A 24,606-nucleotide genomic window follows, 5' to 3' on the forward strand; every position below is an offset into this window, starting at 1 on the left:
CAGTCACCAGGAGACAGTGAGTTCTAGACCTGCCTTGGACATGAATGATGCTTTGGTGACTTTGGGCCAATCACCAGGAGTCAGTGAGTTCTAGTCCTACCTTGGGTGTGAAAGCTGACTGGGTGACTTCAAGCCAGTCTTTCTCTCTCAACCCAGCCCACCTCAGAGGGATGTTTTGGTGGGGAAAATAAGAAGAGGAAGGAGCACTAGGCATGTCCAGTGCCTTGAGTAATAACCGCAGGATTAAAAAAAAAACCCAAATAAGTCTCCTTTTTCCAACCTCTCCGGTGGCTGAAATCAATTCACAGCAGGAGAAGCCTGCAACTTAATTTTGTCTAAGACCGTGCTAGTCTGGGCGAGACGCCCCTTTCCCTGCGGTGCGCCTGGCGTCTGCTTACGAGCCGGTCGGGAAAGGAGAGGGAAGCTGCTGCTTGAGGGGGGTGGTGCTGATGAAGGTGTCTCCTCTTCTGCTCAGCCAGATGCATCCCTTCTCACCTTGATGGGCTTCCGGCTGGAGGGCATTCTGCCGGCGACACTGCTGCCCCTGCTTCTGACTGTGGTAAGGGGGGGGGCTCACCTTGACGACTTCGGGCCCAGCTTTTCCGACAACTAGCCCGCAACCTGGGTCTTCGCCAAGGCTGTCCTTGGGAGGAAGGCTTTCCCTCTTCCACAGCTGGAGGGAAGGGGGGGGAATAAATTATTTTTAATGGTTAAAATGGGCGGGTTTCTGCAACGCCCCGGTGAACGTGGTTCTGCTCTCTTCCCAGATCCTGTTTCTCGGCCCCCTCATCCAGCTGTCCATGGACTGTCCCTGGGACATGGTCGATGGCCTAAGAGTGGCCTTTGGTAAGAATCTGCGGATGGGCTTTGCGTTAATAAATATATATATTTCACTAAGGAGTAGATAAATGTTTTGGGGCCATGTTTTCTTTGGGTGGGGACGTGTGCGCTGTGTTTTGGGGAATTTGAGGGTGGGTGGCTTGATCAGTTCCCTCTGTGTCTGTGTTTCTCAAGCTCGGCCCCTTTAAAAAGGGGCGGGCTTCAACTTCCATGGCCGGCTGGGGAATTCTGGGAGTTGAAGCCCACCCCTCTTAAAGGGGCCGAGCTTGAGAAATAACTGGTCTCGCGACAGGCTCTCCTCAAATTAGGATCCCAGCTGAGAACAGAATTTTGGCAGTGAAGCAAGACGGGGTGGTGGTGGTGGAGTGTGCCGGGCCCACTTTTACAGCCATTTTTTGCCACAGTTGTGAAGGGAAACGCTGCAGTTAAACGAATCACATGGTTGTTAAATGAATTCAGCTCACTGACTGTGCTGGTTAGAAAGCCAGCTGGGAAATAAATACAGGCTGGGGTTGCCAAACGTCCAGATTTTGATCACGTGATCCTGGAGATGCTGCAACGGTCATCAATGTGAAAACAAGGGGCCTAAGTCACTTTTGGAGTGCCGTTGTAACTTCAAACGGTCACTAAATGGAGGGTTGTAAGCCGAGGACTGCCTCTGGTTGATTCTTGGTGGCAGTTCAGGTGATCCCGCGACAGCCTCCTAAACTGAGCAGGAGGCTCACTGCCGTGTTTTCCCCCCTGCTCAAGGGATCAAGGCCTGTGTGTGTGTGTTTTGGAGGGGGGGGTCAGTAACACCGCTTCTTCTCCCCCTCTCAGACCCCAGGTTTTGGGTTCTCTGTCTCACCGACATGCGCTGGCTGCGCAACCAGGTCATCGCGCCCTTCACCGAAGAGCTGGTCTTCCGGGCCTGCATGGTGCCCATGTTGGTGCCCTGCACGGGTGTAGGACTGGCCATCGTCACCTGCCCGCTCTTCTTTGGAGTCGGTGAGTTTTTAATTGATCGATCGATTACATTCAATTGCCACCCGCTCTCCCTTCAGTGCCCTCTCCCTGATAAGCCCTGAGCCGGTTGCTGGCTTTTTGCTCTTCTTGTCTGGACCTGGCTACGAGCATCTGCTGAAGCTAAACGCTTGAAGCTGGGGGGCACTATCAGAGGGGTGGGGTCTTCCCTGACAAGGCTGGTTCTTCCTCCAAGTAACCTCCAAGGCTGGTTACTTCCTCCAAGTCTGTGTACCAGAAGGCGAGCAGGCAAAGGCTTGCGGCGGGATAATGGATGAATTGTGGAGTCCTTGGTACTCTCTTGAGCACTGATGAGGTTGCCTAGTTGGGTCTTGAGCACAAGACGTTTCGCGACCCAACTAGGCAACCTCATCAGTGCTAGAAGGGATTGGTGTTTGAGCCCTCTGTGAGCCTTGATGAAGTTACCTAGTTGGGTCACGAAACGTTTGCAAGCTCAGAGATCACCAAGGAGCCCTGCGCTAGAAATAATCTGCCAGTACTGTGTGAATGCCTGATTGATTGATTTATTCTTTTGGGAAATGGTCCTCCTGCTTACAGGCCTTACAAAACAGAAAGGGGTGTGTGTGTGTGCGCAAGCCTTTGCTTTCCACCTGCTCGCTTTCTGCGCTGTGGTTATTAAAATCTAACTAAAAGACGCTCCGGTGGGGTAGGGAATCGGGTGGGGGCAAACAGGAAGCTCCGGATCTAAGCCTGCTGATTTGGAAAACAAAGCACCCAGGTGTAGCTAAAGAATTTCACAAAAGCTAGAGAATCCAGCTGGTTAGACATTGAATGAGATCTCTCCAGAAAGCTGCAAATCCGTAGGCTTAGCGGGAAAGCTGAAAAACATCCCCTGTCCATGCTGTTGCCAAGCCCAACCCCAGGGGTGAAGTCAGCAGGAGTCAAGATTGACTCAAATTAGACTGATTTTCCTCTGAAGCTAGGATGTCAACAAGCTTGGGTTGTTTTTTTCTTTCCGTTGGCTCAACTTATGAAGAACGCTTTTTGGATAGGGGATGAAATACAGTTCTCTGACGTAGGACCAGAATCGGCAACAGACTCTCCGTTGCTAGCAAGGCAGTTGTTAATCGAGTCTTCTCTGATTTTATGGGGGTTTTTTTTTTGCCACAATTAAGCAAACCAGCTTAACAGTGAACCGTGCGGTTGGTAAGCAAAACCGGCTCTCCCCCGTTGACGGTTGTCAGAAGCCTGCTGGGAAGGTCACAAATGGCCGTGTGGCCTCAGACGGGGCAAACATTGTACATACGTGCAGGTTACACAGCCTCTGAATTTCGATGGTGGGGATGCTGCTGTGGTTTAAATGAGAGGACCAGGGTTTTTTCAGCGCCATTGTAAGTAAACTCGCTAAACAAATGGTTATAAGTCAAGGACTATCTGCAAAGCCAGGGAGAACCTAAGGCCTGTCTGGCCAAGATCTGTGTGTGTGTGTGTGTTTATTTTTTAACGTAATTATTTTTCTTCCCGCAGCTCATTTCCATCACGTTATTGAGCAGTTGCGGTTTCGCCAAGGAAGCAGAGCTACTATCTTTCTCTCGGCAGGTGGGGATCGGTCCCGGGGGGGGGGCATTAATAAAAAGGCAGTGAGGAAGGGGAATCTTGGGTTGAAGCTCACCCCCCCCCAAAACAATCAGAGTTTTGGCCAACCTCCTCAAAAAACTAAAGTTGAATGGTGGGGAAAAAGGCTTAGACCAGACCAGGGGTAGGCAACCTTGGCTCTTTTATGACTCATGGACTTCAACTCCCACAATTCCTGAGCCAGCATGAGGGAAACTTTGGCCCCCTCATGACTCGTGGACTTCAACTCCCAGAATTCCTGAGCCAACATGAGGGAAACTTTGGCCCCCTCATGACTCGTGGACTTCAACTCCCACAATTCCTGAGCCAACATGAGGGAAGCTTTGGCCCCCTCATGACTCGTGGACTTCAACTCCCAGAATTCCTGAGCCAACATGAGGGAAACTTTGGCCCCCTCATGACTGGTGGACTTCAACTCCCAGAATTCCTGAGCCAGCATGAGGGAAACTTTGGCCCCCTCATGACTGGTGGACTTCAACTCCCAGAATTCCTGAGCCAGCGTGGCTCAGCTTGGAAACCTCTCCCTTTCCCCTCAGCACGGCTGGCTCAGGAATTCTGGGAGTTGAAGTCCACCAGTCATAAAAGAGCCAAGGTAGCCTACCCCTGGACCAGACCATTATGAATAGATTTGTGGTGCTGGTTTTGACATATTGCTGGGGAATTCTGGGAGTTGAAGCCCAGACATCTTAAAAGTTGCCAATCGCTGAATGTCTGTCATCGTTTGTGACCATTTCCCTTTCAACTGGTCTGGGGTCGCTCTGGTGGGGGACGCACAGAGGCCTCCTCTTTTTAAATTGGATTTCCTGCTCCCTCCACGCAGCGTTGCGTATGCGCACAAGCGCACCATCTTTCCTAACCAGCTGCTCCCTTCCCCTGCAGTGTTCCAGTTCTCCTACACCGCCATCTTTGGAGCCTACACCGCTTTCCTCTTCATCCGAACAGGTGGGTGAAGGGTTGGGAGACGGGATTAGCCTTCCCATCGTCCTCTTCCTGCTTCAGAGACGTTTCCTCCCCCGTTACCTGCCAGGTTTCCTCCGCTGTTGTCACCTGCGGGGGGTGTGTGTCTCTGGATGTCCCCCTCGGAGGGCTGGGAACGACGGAGGTTCCAAATCTTAAAATTGAGATGCCGAGCCCTCTTCTCTGCGAACAACAATCACACCCTGATTCTGAGCAGAGGTTCTTCTCCCTTTCTATCCAGGCTAATCTGGGATTAATACAAAACGGGTGGACGGGGGGAGGGGGGGCTTAAGATAGCCCTGTTCTGGCTTAGTGTCCCATCTTTTCCTTGGCCAAAAATGAAGAATTCTCTCTCTCGCTTGCCTCCCAGCTCAAATTCATTTTAGCTTGACTGAAAGAACGCGTTATTAGTTCACCCGACATCGCTGGGTGGTGGCTTTTCCACCGAGGGAAACCTTGTTTTCTCTCTCCGCTCCTCTGGAGGGGGGGGCTCTCCTTTTCACCGCCGCCCTCTCTCCACGCAGGACACCTCCTTGGGCCGGTTCTCTGCCACTCCTTCTGCAACTACATCGGATTCCCCGCGGTGGGCGCGGCTCTGGAACACTCCCAGTGCTTCCTGGTGGTCTTCTTTTACCTGCTGGGCGTGGTGCTCTTCTTCCTCCTCCTCCTGCCCATGACGGACCCGGCGTTCTTTGGACACCTGCCCATCTGCTCCCTCTCCAGGTTGACCTCTCCCGCAGACAGCCTCAGCAGCTCTTCCTGGTGCTCCTGACACCCAGTGGGCACCTCGGCTGCCAACGCTCCCTTGCCCACCCACCCCCGGGGGGAGACGCAGAGGGCTACGCTCTGGGCCCAAACTGGTTTGCAGCTGGGAAGGGCGGGAGCGCCACCGTTCCCAGAGAAGCTCGTCACTTCAGCCCCGTTTACCACCCTGGGTAGCCACGCTGGCATTCTCGCACACCTGCTCCTTTTTCTAGTGATCCCTGGGTCCTTTTCCTCCAGGCCCCGAAGAGTTCTATTTTTTATTAATAAAGTACTTTAAGGAGGCCCCTCGGTTGGTTTAATGGATGCGGGCGGGGGGGGGTCCCCTGTTAACTAGGATCCTTTGGGTCTTTCTCCCTCGGGCCGATTTCTCATTTGAATCGGGGCTCGGAGGCCACGAGAAGGACTGCCCGCCGGTGAGCTCTGGCAAAGGGGCTCTTTCCTCGGCGGCCAAAGCAGGATCACCGCAGGGAGAGTAGTCTAACTCAATCTTTGCTCGCTAGTCTAACTGCTCAAGGAGCCAGAGGGGATCCTGTCAAGAAGGCAGAGCGTTAACTTTCTCTGCAAGCAGATGCTACCGGGAAGGCATCAACCGCGATGCATGAGAAAGTCAAAAGAAACGACAGGGCATCTCAGGATTCGTGGGCAGAAGGGAGAGGGCCGGCTTCCAGAATAAGAGTTTAGAAGGGACCTCGGAGGTCTTCTAGTCCAACCTCTGCTCAAAGAAGAGATCCTAGAGCAGGGGTCGGATGCATCATAGCAAAACCGCCCCCGCCCCACAATGGAAAAAAAAGTTGCGGTATGTTGCGACACGTCACGTGACGTTGCGAGTTTGTCACCCCTGCCCTATAGCATTCTGGACAAATGGCGGTCCATTTCTCTTAAAGACCTCCAGGGACGGAGCACTCACAATTTCTGGTGGCAAGCCGTCCCGCTGGTTAATCGTCCTCACTGTCGGGAAACGTCTCCTTAGTTCTACGTTGCTTCTCTCCTTGATGAGTTTCCGTACATGGAATTCCATCCAGCCGTTTTCGTTCTAAGCAAACCTGGCGCCCCGCTCACGGAGTCCCCCTCTTTTGGCCTTTTAGCTTGCAGGACCTCGGCGGTGGTACATCCCGCCCCGGGGCCCCCCCTTGGCCTACCAAGAAGAAAGACCCCGACCACAGAGGGGCCTCCAGTGTGTGGTGTTTATTGGTACAGCGTTTTGTTCCATGCGGCCTTGCCCTGCTTCCTTGGGAACCCCTCATGAGTGACCGTTTGCACAGCGCCCAGGGCTGCCTTTTGAAGCATCGCCAGATCTTGGGGGGCTGAGAAACCCAGAAGTGAGGGGTCTGGGGCGGGGGGAAGGAGGAGGCAGGGCAGAGCACAGCCTGGAGGGAGGAAGGCTGACTAGCTCAGGAGCAAAGAAGAGAGACAGCAGCAGGACAGGACAGAGACTGGCTTTCTGACCCCTGGATCCACCGGCTGTGGCTCACAGGTGGAGAGGGGGGGACCTTGCCCGGCAGTTGGGGGGCATGTGGGGGAGGGGGCTGCTATGGCGTGGGCCCGCCTTTCCGTGGGCACACGACTCGAATGGGGTTAGCTCCCCTGGAAGGGAGGAGGAGGAGGGGGGGGTCATTCGGCTCCCACATGCCTTTTGTGGTTAGGGGGGTCTGGAGGAGGGAGTTCAGAGGTCGCTCTCCCCATACAGGGCGCTGGAGAAGGAGACATAGTCCAAGGCGCTTCCGACGGCATCGGCTCCGCTGTACTTGGTCATCCTGGTGATGCAGTACTCGGCCTGCTCCGGGGGCAGCTCCCGACGCAGCTCTTCCACCGTGATGAAGTTCTGCGGAGGAGCAAGGAGGAAATAGAAAAACAGAATAGAATAATAGAGTCAGAAGGGACCTTGGAGGTCTTCTAGTCCAACCCCCTGCTGAAGCAGGAGACCCTATGCTCTTTGGGACAAATGGCTGTCCAGTCTCTTCTTGACAACCTCCGGAGGGAAGCCGTTCCACTGGTTTAATTGTTCTCCCTGTCAACAAATTCCTCCTTAGTTCTAGGTTGCTTCTCTCTTTGATCAGTTTCCCTCCGTTCTTTCTTGTCCTGCCTTCTGGCGCTTTGGGGAACAGGTGGACCCCCTCCCCTCTGCTTGGTGACCCCCTCCCCTCTGCTTGGTGACCTCCTCCCCTCTGCTTTGTGGCAGCCCCTCCAGACATTGGAACACTGTTCTCTCCTTCCTAAGTCACTTTACACGTTCGGTTCATTGTTTGGTCCTTTTTGTCTTCTGCATCCTGGATGGAGTTATACTGTTCTTTTCTCCTGGTCCTGGTGGAAGGCCAGTAGGAGTCTGGCGCTCAGCACCTGCTTGGTAGGCGTCAGCTGGGGTTCTTTCCCCCCACCCTTGAAAACATTTCGCTTTTCATCCCAGAAGCTTCTCCTGTTCTAACCGAATGGTTTGGGAACGGTGGAAGGATTTAAGAGTCTTTGCGTTCCACCCTCCAGTTCCATCCTTCAGTTCAGCCGGAACTGGAAAAGCTGCTTGGAGGGAGAAGCGAAACTTTTTCAAAGGAAAAAAAAAAAAGAAAAATTAAAAAAAAAGCCCAGCTGCCTTTTGGAAAAGCACCTTTGGGACAAGAGGGACCTGGAGGATTGAGAATCTCCGCAGACATTTGCTCACTAGGAGACTCCGAGGACCCCTCCGGCATCTGGGGTGGGGTGGGGGAGGGGAAGGGGGGGGAAAGGAGGCCTGACTGACCAGCCCTCCCCAGATGCTGCTCTCCCCTTCCACTGCTGGGGCTGAAGCCCAGCGCATCCTGGAGGGCACCAGATTGAAGGAGATGAGCCCTGGGTGGTCTTCCCTGCAAAGTGGTGGGATGGAGCTTCCTGGGAATGCCTAGGTTGGGGGAGCATTACATGAAAGCTGGGACATGACCGCTGAAGTAAAGACAAGGATAGAGAAAGCCCGAACGGCATTCTTCAAAATGAAAACGCTCTTCTGCAGTCACGACCTAAGCCTAAGACTGAAAACCAGGCTTGTCAGATGCTATGTTTTTTTCTATCCTGCTCTATGGAGTAGAGAGTTGGTCTCTGACAGAAGGCCACCTGAAGAGACTGGAAGCATTTGAAACGTGGATTTACAGGCGGCTGTTACGTAGAAGCTGGGTTGACAAGTTCAGAAAGGAGGAGGGGATAAGCCGCCTGGGAAAGCCAAGGGAAATCATCCAAACAATTAAAAAACGAAAATTAGAATATTTTGGACGCGTGATGCGACACCCCAGAAAAATACAGCATACTCCCTTTAATCCTCCAGGGAAAGATGGAAGGCAAACGAGGTCCAGGCAGAAGAAGAAGAACCTCGTGGCTTCAAAATCTAAGGGACTAGTTTGGATAAAACTCAGCAGCACTTTTTCGTGCGGCTGCGGATAAAAACAGGATCGTCTACATGATCGCCAATGTCCGATAACGGATATGGCACAAGAAGAAGAAGAAGGGGGAGAGGGGGAGTCTGCCATGGGGCAGAAGGCCAGGCCAGGCTTGGATATGGGGTGAGCCTCAGGGGGAGGGGGGGCTTCCTGCCTGCTGCCTGAGAGGTCTACGATACACGGAGAGGCCTGTCACAATTGCAGAGCTGGCCCACCGTAAATCATGAAATTCAAGAATAATTGGGATTATACAGCAGGTTTGGGAGGGGGCCTGGCCTTTCCTCGTTTGGGATAGAAAGGATTTCGGCTGCTGATTCTCTTTGGCAGGAGACCAGCTAATCTAGGTTTAATCCTGCCTATAAAATAAGAGTCCTTTGTGTGGGCAAACCCAGGGGGTGGGGGTGGGGGGGCAACGCTCACCTTGTCTGAAGCCAGGATCTTGAAGGAGGCAATGACCTGCTCAGCCGTGTCGGTCTCGGCCGTCTCCCGGGTCATGAAGTCGATGAAGGCTTGGAAGGTCACCACCCCCGTGTTGTTGGGATCCACCAGGGTCATGATACGGGCAAACTCCACTTCCCCCTAGGAGCAAGAGGGAGGATCCCTGAGGGGTGGTCTTAGTGCCCCTCCCTTCCAAAAGATGCAGCAGGCACCCAAAAACCAATCCACGCAGTCCAGGCTGGCCTCCTACCAGGTCGTATCCCATGGAGATCAAGCAGGCCCGGAAGTCGTCAGGCTCCATCAGGCCGTTTCGTTTCTGCAATGAGTCAAGCGGGGAAAAAAAGGTGAGCGGAGGAGGCTCAGACCAGCCCACCCCCCACCCCCCCAGCATGTGGCTTGAGTGACAGGCTCCCAACCCCGAGCTGTTCCAGACCTGCTAGTAGTCAAAGACCGGTCTGCTACCCACCCGGTCGAAATGGTTGAAGGAGGCCCGGAACTCGTTCATCTGTTCTTGGCTGATGCCTTTGGCGTCACGGGTCAGGATCTGGTTCTCCACTTCATTGATGGTGCGGGCAATCGTGGTCAGGAGCTGCTCCCAGCCCACGCGGATGTGCTGCAGTCAAGAAGAGGGATGCCCAACGTTGGACAAACGAAAACTTACCAACGGAAGGGCTTTTAATTAAAGAAAATCTTGGAATGTGCAGAAATGGATAGATTGACCTCAGAGATTAAAGAGCAAGAAGATGGGATCATTTTTACCAATGGTTAGGAAAACAAACGAGTGAGAAATGAATGCGATAGGTTATTTTGAATATGTATTCGCAAGAAGAATGATATGCATTGATTAACTGACCCTGTTTATGAGCATCGTTTAGTACACTTATTGCAGTTACTTATTACTACGTCAACTATTGTTAACTGAACATAGGTACCCAGACAATAGACTTGTTTGCTAACGATTGAAAATGTTATGGGGGGATAACCCCAGTGTTGACCCCGACCCCTTCCCAATCCCAATACTGACCCCACCCCAAACCTTAATCCTTATCCCGATCCTATTCTATCTCCAACCCTATAAAACTCAATAAAATTTTTAAAAAAGAAGAAGAGGGGAGCGGTAGAGAGGGAGACACAGGGAGAAGGGAGTTTGGCTCCACAGCCGAACTTGAGGTGCTGGTGAACGTGACAATGCTCTCTTTCCCCCCCCACTTTGCCCAAGGATTGTGGTTGCCCCCAAATTCGGGAATGCGTGGTTGACACGTGGTTCTCAGGCACCTAAAAACCCTTCCTTTGGTGACCGTTCAAGGTTACAGCGGCACCGAAAGCAATGACACGGGACTGGTCCTCCCACTTAGGAACGATCCCATGATCCCTCCAGTCCCACGATCAGAATTTGGCTCCTTCGGCAACCCAGGGTCTTGTGATCCAACAAGCCAAGTTAAGGGGGAAGGAAGCTGGCTTCGATCCGCGACCACGGGATTCATTGAACAGCTGCAGCGATCCACTTCACCACCGTGGCGAAATAAAGGTTGTACAATTGAATGCGACTTGCTTAACAACTGCTTTGCTTAGCAATGGAAATTCCAACTGAGGTCGTAAATCAAGGACTACCAGTTCTTTCCCCCCCCCTGCTTTCCTTACCCTCTTCTGTCCAGGCACTTACTTCCATGGTGTAGTTGGTGTGCTTGTTGTCGAAGACCAGAGCTTCCTGGATGAGCTGGTGATCGCCTTCCAGCTTGTCGATGTTCACTTTGTAGTTGATGATGTTTTGCTCGTGCTGTTTCAGTTGGTTCATTTGGTCCTCAAGAGGTCCACTTATGTCCACGGAGACGTGACCGATTTCCTGGAAGGAGAGGGGGGTAAAGAGAGGATGTTGGCTTAAGATTTGGGCACCGGCCTCACGTCCCGTGGGACCGTCTTCCCCTCGAATATCACGGGGCACCATTGGTCCCCAGAAGCCAGGGAGATTCTGCAAGTTGGAAAGCGAGGTCTACGAAAAACGAATAGTTTCATACTTTCTTGTCAGTTCTGATCCCTCTTTAGAGTAGCCCTCTCTGAGTTTCCCCCCCCCCCAGGTTATATTTTTCCTTAGTGCCCCACTGTGAATGCTTGACATGGTCTCTATTTTGAAAAGATAGTTAGATTAGGCCGGTGTTTCTCAACTTGCAGGTGTGTGGACTTCAATTCCCAGAATTCCTCAGCCATTTCCACTGTGGTCCATTTTCCTCTCTGCAATTCTGTGACGTGACTTTGTACGTATCCCATGAGGCCTACCCCGGGATCATAACCCTAACCCTTCCCACTGGAGGAACAGAAAGCCGTGCATTGGTGGAAAAGAGTAAGGCCTGACCTCCATCTTGGTCTGGACCCAGGGACCAATGATATTGGCCTGGGCAGCAAATTGACGTCGCAGGCGCTCGTTGGCTTGCTGCCTTGCCAGTTCTTCCTGCAAGGTCTGGTCGCGATGGGGAACCAGCTGCTTCACCTAAATGGAAGGACGGAGGCAAACTGGCGTTTAAAAGAGGATTAGGAGTGGATATAGAATCTGAAAAGGAAGAAAAAGCAATGCCACCATCCCACCCCAAATCTCAGCCCCATCCTAGGTTGGATTAAAGCAGGGAAATAACAGGGGTGTTCGCCTGACAAACTGAGTCTCCCCTAGATTTTCCCCCTCCCTAAACGTTGTTTTGTTTCTCCGCCAGTTCTCACCTTGTCCCACTTGTTGGCGACGTCGTGATGGGAGAGGGTGGTGTAGGGGTTCAGGCCCGACAGCTTGATGCCGTAGGTTTGAGCAATCTTTTGGATCTCGTTCTGGATGCCCAGGATGGCCATGCGCTCCTTGTCAGCCTCTGGCAGGGTGGCTTTGAACTGCTCATGGGCTGTGATTAGGCTCTGGGGAGGGGAAAAGGGGTCTGATCAGCGGCTGCCCCAAGTGGGATGGTGCCCGGAGGAATGCAGGCGCCATCCAATGAGCTGTGGTGGCCCAGTGATCAGAGTGCAGTATTGCAGGCTAAATTCTGCCGACTGCCAGGAGTTCGATCCTGACCGGCTCAAGGTTGACTCAGCCTTCTGTCCTTCCGAGGTCAATAAAATGAGGACCTGGATTGTTGGGGGCAAGAGGCCGACTCTGTAAATTGCTTAGAGAGGGCTGGAAAGCACTGGGAAGCTGCATATAAGTCTAAGTGCTATTGCCCTTCCTTCCTTCCTTCCTCCCTCCCTTCTCCCTCCCTCCCGCTGGATAGAATGCAATATTACAGCCAGGAATTCGATCCTGACCAGCTCCAGGTTGACTCAGCCTTCTGTCCTTCCGAGGTCAATAAAATGAGGACCCAGATTGTTAGGGGCAACAAGCCGGCTCTGTAAACCGCTTAGAGAGGCCTGTAAAGCACCAGGAAGCGGCATATAAGTCTAAGCACTGCTGCTCTCCTGAGACCGACCTGGATCTCCTCAATGCTATGCACGATGAACATGTCCTGGAGGTCCTCGATGGCTCCGTCCATCCAGTTGTTGAAAGGGGCGGCCCTCTTGGCAAACTCCAGGTACAGCTGATCAATCGTCTCCAGCAGCTTCTCCACCCGCTGGGCAAAGGGGAAAGAATGCCGGATGAACTTCCCGAGAGAGAGAGAGAGACGTCTGTCTGGTCCACACCTTTCCCCCCCCACCCCCCGAATCCATGAGCCACATCCAGGAAGAGACATTCAATATCCCTGCGTCCCTTTCTCACCTCCAGGGCATCCCTTCTCTTCTGGGTGAGCGTCCCCAAGGTATCCCATTGGTCACAGATGGCCTGGCAGCGGGAGTTCACGGAGGCTGCATCGTGGTAGTCCAGCTCACTGCAGGGATAAATCAGGAGTTTTTGAGACCTTTTTATTTTCTTTTTGTTTTCCAGGCCGTGAAAATGCAGAACGTGTCATCTGGAACTTGTTTAGGATCCTACTGAGAGGTCCTTCGTTAAATGTGGAATCGCTGCTGCCCTTTGGAACATCTTGCTCCCAGAAGTAAGGTCAGCTCCCAACCTCCTGACCTTCCTTAAGAGCATAAAGACCTGGTTCTACCAGTTGGCTTGGGGTTCCAGTGGGGGAGTGTCCCACTGGCATAACTGAAGACCAGAGTTGGAAGGGATCGTGGAGATCTTCACTCCCCTGCTCAAGCAGGAGACCCTAGACCGGGGGTAGGCAACCTTGGCTCTTTTACGACTCGTGGACTTCAACTCCCAGAGTTCCTGAGCCAGCGTGGCTCAGCTTGGAAACCTCTCCCTTTCCCCTCAGCGTGGCTGGCTCAGGAATTCTGGGAGTTGAAGTCCACCAGTCACAAAAGAGCCAAGGTTGCCTGCCCCTACCCTACACCATTCTGCACAAATGGTTTCCAATCTCTTCATAAAAACCTCCAGTGTTGGAGCACCCACAACATCTGGAGGCAACCTGTTCCACTGGTTAACTGGTCTAACTAGAGGTGGTTCACAGATTAAAAACAGCTTCCCACCTTCCCCCCCCCCAGCTCATCCCACTCCCTCGCTCCCTCGCTATCTGTATCTACATTCTCCCTCTCTTTGGTGGCCAGCTTCCCAGGTCATTCAGGGGGGCCTCGTGCACTGCTGGGCTTCAGGCTGGGGGCAGCCGGCCTAGTAGGTAGAACTGGGGAGCAGAACTGATGCAGGTGCTTGTGTTCCACCACAACGCCGCTGCCGGCTGGCTGACACCTACTTGAGTTCCTGAGCAATGGCCGCAATCTGCTCCACACGGTCCTGGTGAGCCGCGAGGTCGCTCTCAAAGGCCTCGTGCTTGCGCAACAGTGCCCGGATCTCATAGAGTGTGGATGATTCGTAGTCCTTCTGGGACAGCATGTCTTCCTTCCCTGGGGTGAGAGGAAGTAGAGGGAGCTAAAGGCCGGGGGGGGGGGGCTGGGGGAGAGGGCTGGAGGCTGATCAGGAGCAGGGATTCGCTGTATAAAGAGGGCCCAGCATCCTCCCCTCGGTGTGACTGTAGGGTCCCATGTCAAACTGTAGACCACATCAACAGCAGCTGTAAGCTGAGGGCATCTATGGATCCAGGATCTGGGTTTTTTTATTTTTTTAAATATAAACAATGCTGTGCTTCAATGGTTAGATGGCCTGGACCTTGGTATTTGAACATAGTTTTTTAAAAAAACTTTTATATTTTATCGTGAGGGGTCTTTGGTGCTCTCTGAGCTGGGTTGTTTTCTTGCAGATGTTTCATTACCCAAACTAGGTAACATCATCAGTGCTAGTCCTGATGATGTTACCTAGTTTGGGTCATGAAACTTCTGCAAGAAAACAACCCAGCTCAGAGAGCACCGAGAATCCCACAGTCCTCCTCCTCCTCCTCCTCCTCCTCCTCCTCCTCCTCTCCACAAACCCCACTCCCTACTAGCACTGATGATGTTACCTAGTTTGGCTCATGAAACGCCTGCGAGAAACTCACCAGGCTCAGAGAGCACCAAGGGACCCCTCATGTCAACCCCGAGCTAAGAATGTCCTCCTTTATTAACACTTTATTGTCTTTTGCTAATCCAGGCGAAAGCTTCATCTCTATTGCTAGTCCACCTATTCTTGTGCCTAGAGAAATAAGGAGGAGCGGAGAAGGGGATTCCGTGAGGACCTCCGCAAATACCTCGGGTCCAGTTCTCGTGCAGGGTGGCCTTCTGCTTGAACTTCTCAGCCAGGTGGTCCAGGCGCTCCAGACGCCGGATCTCCGTCAGCAGCCATTCTTCGTAACCTTTCTCGACTTGTTCCAGACCTTTCCAGGCATTGGCAATGTCCTGTGGGCAGAAGGCGGGGGGGTGGGTGGGACAGCCTCAGCCGAGGCTTTGCTCAAAAGGGGGAGGGGGGCAAACACGCTTGGCGACCGATCGCCCGCCTTCAGAAATCCCCTTACATCCCTTCCTGTTCCCAATGATGTCATTTATGAAGTGATACCTGTCTGTCTCCCGTCACACCTGCCCATCCCACCTGCTCAGGCAGGGAAGGTATGTTGTGGACCCTGTCATTTAAAGAACTCCAACTGGCAGGGTCCAGGCTCCGACAGCCTTCTCTGCCGTTGCCCCTGCCCTGTGAAGTATTCTCCCCCCACTCCCCAAAGGTAAGACAGCCCCCCGCCCCGGCCTTCCAGAAAGAGTGCAATACATGGCTCTGCAGCCTTGGGTGGGGAGCCCAGAGGAGAAAGCAGCCATGGGGCTGCTTAGTGCCCTGAGAATCCTCCTTTCGCCTTTCAGTTGATTTTTAAAAAGTGTTTTGGCCCTTTTAAATTTATTTAGCTTTTATATATTGTCTTTATATGTCCATGCTGTATTGCCTGCTGTCCAGGGTCCCCCCGTTAAGGGAGATGGGCGATTTAAAAATGTGACTGATCAATGTCGCTTAGGGGTCACAGGACAGCAGTGTCCCAATATCTGAGGGGCTGCCCCAAAGAAGAGGGGGGGTCAACCTGTTCCCCAAAGCATAGGAAGGGAAGGCAAGAAGCAACGGATGGAAACTCATCCAGGAGAGAAGCGTCTTGGAATTAAGGAGAAACTTCCTAACAGTGAGGACAATTTGTCAGGGGAATGGCTTCTACATCACTGGAGGTTTTTTTTAGAAGAGATTGGACAACCAAATTTTGTAGGGTTTCCTGATTGAGTAGGGGGATGGACTAGAAGACCTCCAAGGTTCCTTCCAACTCTTGTTAGTCAGTTAATTAAACAAATCTTTGGAGAACAGTTTTTCAGTGAGCTAAAAGCAGATCCAAAGAGGAATAGCAGCTCATAGTGGAGATCTCATCCCCCTCCTCTTAATCTCTGCTAAACAGACACTTGGCTAGCCTCAATTCCCGTTCTCTTGAAAGCAGTTATTTATTTTATTTTCAGTGAGTAAATCAAGAGCAAGTAAGTAACTGATTAAAATTGGGAACTCGGGCTCTCTGCCCAGTAAGTGGGTGAGTGAAGCAATGCGCTTTTTTCATGTATTTTTATATCTTTTTGTTACCATTTAGTTTTTTTTTTAATGTTGACTAAGGATATGATCTGATATGGTATTTTTAGGGGTTTAGCAGATGGCAATCTGTCTCAATTTCTTTTCTTGTCTTAATTTCTTCTTTCTTTTTTTGATAAGGTTTATGTGCCGCTCAATAAGACCACATCATGGATTCAGCACAAGAACACGAGAACCAGGCCGATTCGAAAAAAGAAGTAATTTGTTAATTTTTAAAAAAAAATGTATAAGAAACAAATCCCTTAGCAAGTCCTGTGACCAAAAAATAAGAGATTTTAAACCCTAAAGCCTTACTTAAAAGGTCAGGGTGAACAAATTGATTTAGTGTTAAAAGAGTGTAAGGATAATGATAGGCAAACCTCTCAGAAATGCTTTTAATGAGCTGTTTTAATGAAGTGCTTTAATAAGACCAAGCTCTCTGGCATCAGTTAATAAACCTGCAAGGCCAATCCTGGGGGGGAAAAAACTGCAGGGTTGAAACTGTTTTTATAGGCGACCTCATGATACTACACTTGAGAATTGTCTACTGGGGATATTTCTCCATTAAGGAATTTTTGCTTCCATGCAGAAGGTCAGAGTGCCATGTAAGCTTCCCGTTTGTTGCTTTTCACCATTTCTGTCCTTTTAAAGTGGCTAAAAGCTTTTTCTCAAGGCAGCCCAAGGATCCTGCTCATAGCTGGCGTGTCAAAAACCTGCTAAACAGGCCTCTTTAGAGACAGACCTATATTTGTGAAATACTTTCTTCTTTTCAGAAAGGGGCATGGCCTACACCTGACTAGCTTTTCAACAAGCCTTGGAAACCTTTAATGCAAAGTTACCCAATTCGAGCAACTTTTAAGACCCGTGGACTTCAACTCCCAGAATTCCCCAGCCAGAATTCTGGGAATTAAAGTCTACGGTCGGAAAGTTACCAAGATTGGGAAACCGTGTTTTAACAGTTTGTTTAATTAAAAATAAGATGTATTCTACTAGATATGATTGTCTTCAAGGGATATCTCCCATGTATGTGTGTCTTGAAATAAAAACAACAACAAAAGGAAGAAAGAACTTCCTTCAGAATAGCTGCCCTATTATTTTCACCGGAACAGCGAAACCGTGGAAGTACGGGATGGATGCTCGGCCAGATGCTTTCGGAAACAAAAGTTGGTTTTCGGGAAAACCCGTGGCCAGCAACGTGAACCCCAGCCGCCCTGTGGTTTGTGGGGCTGCTCCATGACTTACAGAGACCATCTTCCCCTCGGAGGGCATGAAGGCCGGACGGTTGCTGAGGCGCAGCTTGGTCTGCAAAGTGTTGAAGTTGATCTCAAGCTGGCACTTCTCCTGGATGCGGGGAGGTTTGTGCACGCGGCGGTAGTCCCGGAAGTCCTCCAGCTTGCGCTGCATGGCGCTCATGTTCTTTTCGGGCACCCGGTTCTCCAGCCAGGGGATGGTGCGGCGGATCCATTCCAGCAGCTGCCCAGGAGAAAGAGAATCGGTCATCTCCAGGGGCCTTTGGGAGCCACTGTTAGTTCAAAGATCCTTTGGGGATCTCTCTTTCTCTATCTATCTATCTATCTATCTATCTATCTATCTATCTATCTATCTATCTATCTATCTATCTATCTATCTATCTATCTATCTATCTATCTATCTATCTAATCCATTTATCATCTATCTATCTATCTCTCTATCTCTCTATCTATCTCTCTATCTCATCCATTTATCATCTATCTATCATCTATCTATCTATCTATCTATCTATCTATCTATCTATCTATCTATCTATCTCATCCATTTATCATCTATCTATCTATCTATCTATCTATCTATCTATCTATCTATCTATCTATCTATCTATCTATCTATCTATCTATCTATCTATCTCATCCATTTATCATCTATCTATCCATCTATCATTATCTATCTATCTACCGTGATGCAATCTTGGAAAGAGGAAGAGATCAAACTGGGAATTAAAAAGGGCCTGGTTCTAGGACTTTCCTCTTCAGGCAATTTAAGATCCAGGTTTACCTCACTGGCCAGCTTTTCATACTCCTGCATCAGTTTCTCATTCTCTTGATTTACAGCCAGCACCTTGCAGATCCTATTGGCTGCTGTCTCAGCCTGGAAGCAAAGGGAAAGAAAGCAGACAGGATTTTAAACATTCCAAGAAACACACACACACACAGCCTGCCTGAGTATTCCTAGTTCCCTTGTGCAGTCTCTGCCCAATATAAATGTTTCTGGAAAAAGTAATCTTAGCTCTGTTTGTTTTTTTTTCCAATTTACATTTTAAATTCAATTTAATTCAATTGAAAAATAACAAAGCAAAAGACTTCAGTGTTTTTAAATCCATTCTTTTGGCAACCTCTGAAACCAGGATTGCAATCACCCCCCCCCCCAGAAAATAATATGAGGGAAAGAGCATACATCTTTTATGCACTAATTAAATTTGTCCCACTGAAGTGAATAATGTACTTTGGAGTAAAGTTGTGTTCTGTGATAATTAGGGGGACTGCAGACTAAAACATATGAAGAACGGCTGCAGGATTTGGATTTGGCTAGTCTGGAGAAAAGAAGGACTAGGGGTGACATGACATTTGAGGGGCTGCCCCAAAGAAGAGGGAGTCAATCTATTTTCCAAAACTCCGGAAGGCAGGACAAGAAGCAACAGGTGGAAACTAATCAAGGAGAGAAGCAACCTGGAATTAAGAGGAAACTTCCTAACGGTGAGAACAATTAACCAGTGGAACAACCTGCCTTCAGAAATTATGGGTGCTGCATCACTGGAGGTTTTTAAGAAGAGACTGGACAGCAACTTGTCTGGAATGATATAGGGTCTCCTGCTTGAGCTGGGGGGCTGGACTAGAAGACCTCCAAGATCCCTTCCAACTCTGTTGTCCTGTTCTTTTATAAAATTAACAAACTCCTAAGGAAGAAGCTTGATTTTACCTGCTCCGCACCAGCAAAAGCATGATAGAAACAAGAAACGTATGTCATGATAGCTTTCTCATCTGGTTTGGGGGTGTTGACAATATCTACAGGGAGGAATCAAGAAAAGAAACAGGTGATGGAAGCCGAGCACAAGGAAGAACGTTCTTTTCAGAGGACTGCCCCTCAGCCAATCCAGCACCAGAACACCCACTCCGATAAGAAGCTTGATAATTCTACAGAGCCACTGAGTCGGGATGCAGATGGGTTCTCTTCGCCTGTCCTCCGGTGAACCTGTCCCAGAAGCACCCCTAATTTACTCTGTTCCGGTCCCGTCCTCCGGTCCTGCACTTTTAAACCACCTACGTCAAGCTCCTCACCTTCTGCGTCCAGCATCTTGGGGATATCCAGGTATTTCTCGGCCACCTCGAAAGCTGTATTGAGGTTCCCAATGGGATCATCCTAGGAAGAGATGGACAGAGTTATCCTACATGATTTTTCCACTGTGAGAGAAGGGGGGCTGGCTAGGTTAGAGAAAGGGAGGGAGGGAGGGAACAAGGTGGGCCTTTTCATATTCATGAAAAATCGCTTGGGAGATAGGAATCTGCCCCAAAGTAGATTCTGAGCCGGTCTAGCATGATAATATCTATCATACACCGAGGAAATCAGGAGATTCAGGCAATTTAAATGAGTATAAAGATTTAATGCAAACTTAAGCTCTCTAGAAGAATTCGAGCTATTAACGGTCAAAGCAAATTGGTGGTAAATCAAAATCAATGGAATTCAAGGTGGGCTGGACTTAAATCACTGGTGGGCACGCAGGGACTCATGACTGATGACGCGTTTGACTCCCCCCCTCCCTCAGGCTCAGCCTGGTCATCTCCTACAGTATCTCCTCTATCTAGCAGAGGCTCTCCAAAGCCTAAGCCAGGGGTAGGCAACCTTGGCTCTTTTATGACTCGTGGACTTCAACTCCCAGAATTCCTGAGCCAGCATGACTCAGCTTGGAAACCTCTCCCTTTCCCCTCAGCATGGCTGGCTCAGGAATTCTGGGAGTTGAAGTCCACGAGTCATAAAATTGCCAAGGTTGCCTAGCCCTGGCCTGAGCAGTGAAAGTTCCTACTATGCTGTGAATAAGATGGGCCAAATCTTGAATTTGAGGCCGTCTGCAGGTAAAGCTGAATCTTAACTGTCGTTACACTGCTTAATCTAGTGATAATTATAACCGGAGGCGAGAGGGTAGAGTGCCTCTTTATGCTTAAAATCATTATGCATGTCACGGTGGAGGGATAAGGAGGATGTCAACGGCAATAGCACTTAGACTTATTATATACCAGTTCGCAGTTCTCTTTACAGAGTTGGCAACTTGTCCCCTCAACAATCCAGGTCCTCATTTTACCGACCTCGGAAGGACGGAAGGCTGAGTCAACCACGAGCCGGTCAGGATCGAACTGCTGGCAGTCGGCAGAGTTAGCCTGCGACGCTGCATTCTAAGCACAGCAGATCTGAGTTGCGAAAACCTGCACAAACCCTCGACCCTTTAATGTTGTAAGCCCGCCCAGATTTGCCTCGAAGTGAGATGCGCGGCAAACAAATCAAAATCAAATCGGATCAATAAAGTACTGCCTTTTTAAAAAAGACGCCTTGCTTGGAATATAAAGAGAAGTGGGGGGTCTCAATCACGCAGCCGTGCCTGCCATTTTGACTTTTTCAAATACCCATCCTTTTGACATGTTTATGGGATGGTTAGGGGGATGTTAGGAGCAGACGGGGATGAACCCAGAAGCTGCCTTTAAAGCAGAAGAGGAAAAGAAAGAGGCAGCCAGACGAGCAGGGAGTTGGAAGGAAAGAGCCCATCACCTTTCTGAGCTTGGCGTAGTCAATGAGGTCAGGACGGTGCCGGTGGATCAGGGCGCAGAGTGCCAGGCCGTCCTTCCAGCTGGTGGGGGGGAGGAGATTGGGAGAGAAGGAAGACGGAGTGAGTGTTATCTGCATTCAACTGAAGTCAGAGGCCTCCCTCCCCACACAGTCCTTGACTTACAAGCTTTCATTTAGAGACTGTTTGAAAGTTACAACAGCACTGGAAAAAGTGACTTATATGACCGTGTTTCACACTACGGCTGTTGCAGCATCCCCACGGTCACGTGATCAAAATTCGAAAGCTTGGCAACTGAATCATTTTTATGACGGTTAAAGCGTCCCAGGGTCACGTGATCCCCTTTTGGGACCTTCTGACAAGCAAAGTCAACGGGGGAAGCCAGATTCACTTAACAACTGGGTTACTAATTTAACAACTGCAGTCATTCACTTAACAACTGTGGCAAGGAAGGTCGTAAAATGGGACAAATCTCACTTAGCAACAGAAATTTTGGGCTCAATTGTGGCCATACGTCAAGGACTACCTGTAGTTTCTATTCCAGATCAGTCACACTAGCTTAACGATTTATTTTCCCACCATTCTTATAACTGTCATTGTGGTTTTCCCTAAAGTCTTTTGCCTCTCTGTAAATTGTGGCATTCCACAAAGCTTTTTGATGTAGGTAGTTCTCAAGTTATGACTGTAATGGAGCCTGCCCATCGTGGCTGTAGCTTGTGATGGTTGTAAAGCGTGCCACAGACCTGATTTTACAACCTTTTCTGTGGTGTTAAGCCGCAAGACCATCGTAAAATGCACGGGATGTTGCAAATGTCTGCAAATTGGCCAAAGGCTTAAAGTGCGGTGATGTGAGCTTGGAGCAGACCCCCACCCCACCCGCCAGGTAGGTCCATCAGAACCTCTTGGCTGCTCATAAGTCAAGGACTACCTGTATATGCTACCGTTTGGGCTGCAGAAATGATTCTGCTTAAAGACTGGATTTGCTCTTAAGGGAATTAGGTGTTCTTGTCAGCCATAAATTAAATGCGAGTTGGCAGTGTGACTGCAGTTGCTAAAATGGCCGAAGGCTCTCAGGAGCACAAGGTCACTCCATTCTGCCCTGGGAAGACCTCATTTAAAATACCATCTCCAATTTTGGAGCCTGCCATTAAAAAAAAAATGACAAATTGGAGCAAGTTCAAGATGATGAAAAGTCCAGAACCCAAGTCCTGGGAGGATCAGTTGAAGATTTTGAACACGTCTGGCCTACAGAGGAGGTGACTAAGCAGAGATATGATAGCAGTCACCGCATAACTGAAAAGCCAGAAAAAGGTGTGGACTTTATATTGCTGTGTTCTCTGTTGCCCCAGAGGGTAACCTAAACCTCTGGGTTAAAACGACAAAGAGGGAGATTCGATTAAATAAACGTCGGGAGGAACTTCCTGACTTAAGAGCGCCAGGGGGGGGGGGGAAGATTGACACGTGATGGGCTGGGTACCTAATGTGGAAGTTCTGCACGTTGACGTTCCGGTAGGGTGCCGTCTTCCTTTGGCACCACAGCAGCAGCCCCTCCTTGGCCGAAGTTTCTGGAAGAGAAGGGAAGGAAGACCCCTCAGGCTTAAGCCAGCCACGACGTGAATTCTATATTTTCAATAGGTTTCTCTGCATTTTATTATATCGGGAAAGATGTTCTGAATCAGTCCTATATCCTCTGACTGACAGGGTCCCTGAATCTGCCCTCGGCCAAGCACATTCGTCCCGAGGTCTCCAAACTTGGCCACTTTAAGGCTTGTGGACTTCAACTCCCAGAATTCTGGGAGTTGAAGTCCACAAGTCTTAAAGTGGCCATGATCTAAGCTCACCCTGCTTTGACGGGCAGTGCTGTTCTCCCGTCCTCATTATCTCATTAGAAATCAAACCACCTTCTGCACACAAAGCAGAAGTTCTACTTCTGAGCCCGTCTCCGTTATGAAAGGATCAGAGAGCCTGTTCGTTGCTTTGTGTTTCTTTTATTTATTTATTTTTACGTCACCTAAATCACATTATTTAAGTAGGCTGGCTATATAAATGTTGCAAATAAATCAACAAAGAAGACTGGTCCAGCAAGTCCAGTACTGACTGCTTGACCTGGTTGGAAGTGGCTTTCCAGATCTGTTACTAAAAAAAAAACAACCCCGATCCTTTCCTCTTTAAGCTGAAGTGCTAGGAATTAGATCTAGAAAAGTTGGGGAGCGAATGGCTGAGTGGTGCCCTTTCCGGACAGATACTCTGAAACCAGATTTCAGGAATGCCTCCAAGTCAAGGTCTTCTTTTCCTTTCGTGCTTACCTTCCACTGAGATGTCCTGGATAGCAAATCGGAGGATGATTGTCCAGATCATACCCAAAGTCATCTTCAGATTTCCATCCACAATTTCTGGAACAGAAGGAGGGAAGGAGCATTAAAAAGGGATGAAGATGAAAAAGGCAAGTTGAGGGCAGCAAGTCCACTTAACACCTTAACAGAATAACAGAGTTGGAAGGTCTTCTAGTCTGACCTCCCTGCTCAAGCAGGAGAGCCTATACAATTCTGGACCAATGGTTGGCCAGTCTCTCCTTACAACTCTCCAGCAAAGAAGCACCCACAACTTTTGAAGGCAAAGCCGTCCACTGGTTAATTGTTCTAACTGCCAGGAAATTTCTCCTAAGTTCTCAGTTGCTTCTCTCCTTGATTAGTTTCTGTTCATTGTTTCTTGTCCTGCATTCAGGTGCTTTGGAAAATAGGTTGACTCCCTCTTCTTTGTAGAAGCCCCTCAAATATTGGAATATTGCTATTAATGTCACCCCTAGTTCTTCTTTTCACTAGACTGGACATACCCAATTCCTGCCCGTCTTTTTGCCCCTCTCCACCATTGGACTGCAAGGTGATCCAACCGGTCAGTCCTAGAGGAGATCAACCCCGACTGCTCTTTAGAAGGCCAGATCCTGAAGTTGAAACTCAAGGACTTTGGCCACCTAATGAGAAGGAAGGACTCACTGGAGAAGAGCCTGATGCTGGGAAAGATGGAGGGCAAGAGAAGAAGGGGACGACAGAGAAGGAGGTGGCTGGATGGAGTCACTGAAGCAGTAGGTGTGAGCTTAAAGGGACTCCAGAAGATGGTAGAGGACAGGAAGGCCTGGAAGAAGTTGTCCATGGGGTTGCAATGGGTTGGACACGACTTTGCAACTAACAACAACAATGAGTCCAGCACCAATTCAGGCCTCTAATCCACTTTTCCTGCGGATTACTTGCTGCATGCCAGGAGATTTTTCTTTCTTCTGTTCCAGTTAGTGGAGGGAAAAAAATACCCCTTCACAAGACTACTTACCCTCAGCTCCAATGGATACCAACTTCACCCCCTTACTGGAAATGAAATCCAGGGCTTTGTTGACATTGGCAATTTTGTGGAACCGCATCTTGCCCTTGTCTGGCTTTGGCAACCGCTCACCTTTTAGAGAAAGAGAGGAATAGTGGAGATAAAGAGAGAAGGATTGTGATACCCCCCCCCCCACCATGTCAACACTTATAGGCCCTTCTGATCCAAACCCAAAAGTCTGTCAACTTGCACACACTAGTGTGCGTCTGCTTCTTGCATGGTGATTGGTTGAGACTGTAGAGGAGTATGACTCACAGAACATAGAATAATAGGATTGGAAGGGACCGTGGAGGTCTTCTAGATCAACCCCATTCAAGCAGGAGACTTTATACCATCCTGGACAAATGGCTGTCCAGTCTCTTCCTCAAAACCCCCTGTGATGGAGCACCACAACTTCTGAAGGCAAGCTGTTCCACTGATTGATTGTTCTCACAGTCAGAAAATTCCTCCTTAGTTCCAGGTTGGTT

General features: G+C 49.8%; 2 protein-coding genes across 2 annotated transcripts in view; one reads left to right on the plus strand and one right to left on the minus strand.

The window, feature by feature from the left end:
- Positions 1-485: 485 nt before the first annotated feature.
- Positions 486-12,903, plus strand: RCE1 (Ras converting CAAX endopeptidase 1). Its single transcript, XM_029287254.1, has 7 exons — positions 486-559; positions 768-846; positions 1,660-1,827; positions 3,331-3,402; positions 4,318-4,380; positions 4,920-5,118; positions 12,886-12,903. Exons 1-7 carry the CDS (start codon positions 500-502, stop codon positions 12,890-12,892), a joined length of 648 nt encoding a protein of 215 aa, XP_029143087.1. The 5' UTR covers positions 486-499; the 3' UTR covers positions 12,893-12,903.
- The window catches only part of ACTN3 (actinin alpha 3), a 30,511-nt gene continuing 12,663 nt past the window's right edge, over positions 6,759-24,606 (minus strand). Inside the window, exons 3-21 of the mRNA XM_015831742.1 lie at positions 24,092-24,211; positions 23,074-23,160; positions 22,245-22,332; positions 20,752-20,830; positions 19,272-19,353; positions 18,913-18,998; positions 17,992-18,084; positions 17,203-17,433; positions 14,627-14,774; positions 13,700-13,850; positions 12,721-12,829; positions 12,434-12,574; positions 11,706-11,888; positions 11,347-11,481; positions 10,660-10,839; positions 9,463-9,609; positions 9,247-9,312; positions 8,979-9,137; positions 6,759-6,982 (exon numbers count right to left, since the gene is read on the minus strand). Of these exons, the coding sequence (XP_015687228.1) occupies positions 6,824-6,982; positions 8,979-9,137; positions 9,247-9,312; positions 9,463-9,609; positions 10,660-10,839; positions 11,347-11,481; positions 11,706-11,888; positions 12,434-12,574; positions 12,721-12,829; positions 13,700-13,850; positions 14,627-14,774; positions 17,203-17,433; positions 17,992-18,084; positions 18,913-18,998; positions 19,272-19,353; positions 20,752-20,830; positions 22,245-22,332; positions 23,074-23,160; positions 24,092-24,211 (2,444 nt within the window). The 3' untranslated portion in view covers positions 6,759-6,823. The remainder of the gene's footprint in view (positions 6,983-8,978; positions 9,138-9,246; positions 9,313-9,462; positions 9,610-10,659; positions 10,840-11,346; positions 11,482-11,705; positions 11,889-12,433; positions 12,575-12,720; positions 12,830-13,699; positions 13,851-14,626; positions 14,775-17,202; positions 17,434-17,991; positions 18,085-18,912; positions 18,999-19,271; positions 19,354-20,751; positions 20,831-22,244; positions 22,333-23,073; positions 23,161-24,091; positions 24,212-24,606) is intronic.

This window comes from Protobothrops mucrosquamatus, unplaced genomic scaffold (genome assembly GCF_001527695.2).
Source record: "Protobothrops mucrosquamatus isolate PMUCROS unplaced genomic scaffold, P.Mucros_1.0 scaffold_278, whole genome shotgun sequence".
In the NCBI taxonomy this organism is placed as follows: Eukaryota; Metazoa; Chordata; class Lepidosauria; order Squamata; family Viperidae; genus Protobothrops; species Protobothrops mucrosquamatus.

Excerpts from the sequence above, each read along its gene's own strand:
- RCE1 (XM_029287254.1), top strand. The coding sequence starts at position 500 with ATGGGCTTCCGGCTGGAGGGCATTCTGCCGGCGACACTGCTGCCCCTG. Across the intron at positions 560-767 it reads TGCCCCTGCTTCTGACTGTG|ATCCTGTTTCTCGGCCCCCT; the intron begins GTAAGGGGGGGG and ends CTCTCTTCCCAG. Across the intron at positions 3,403-4,317 it reads TACTATCTTTCTCTCGGCAG|TGTTCCAGTTCTCCTACACC; the intron begins GTGGGGATCGGT and ends CTTCCCCTGCAG.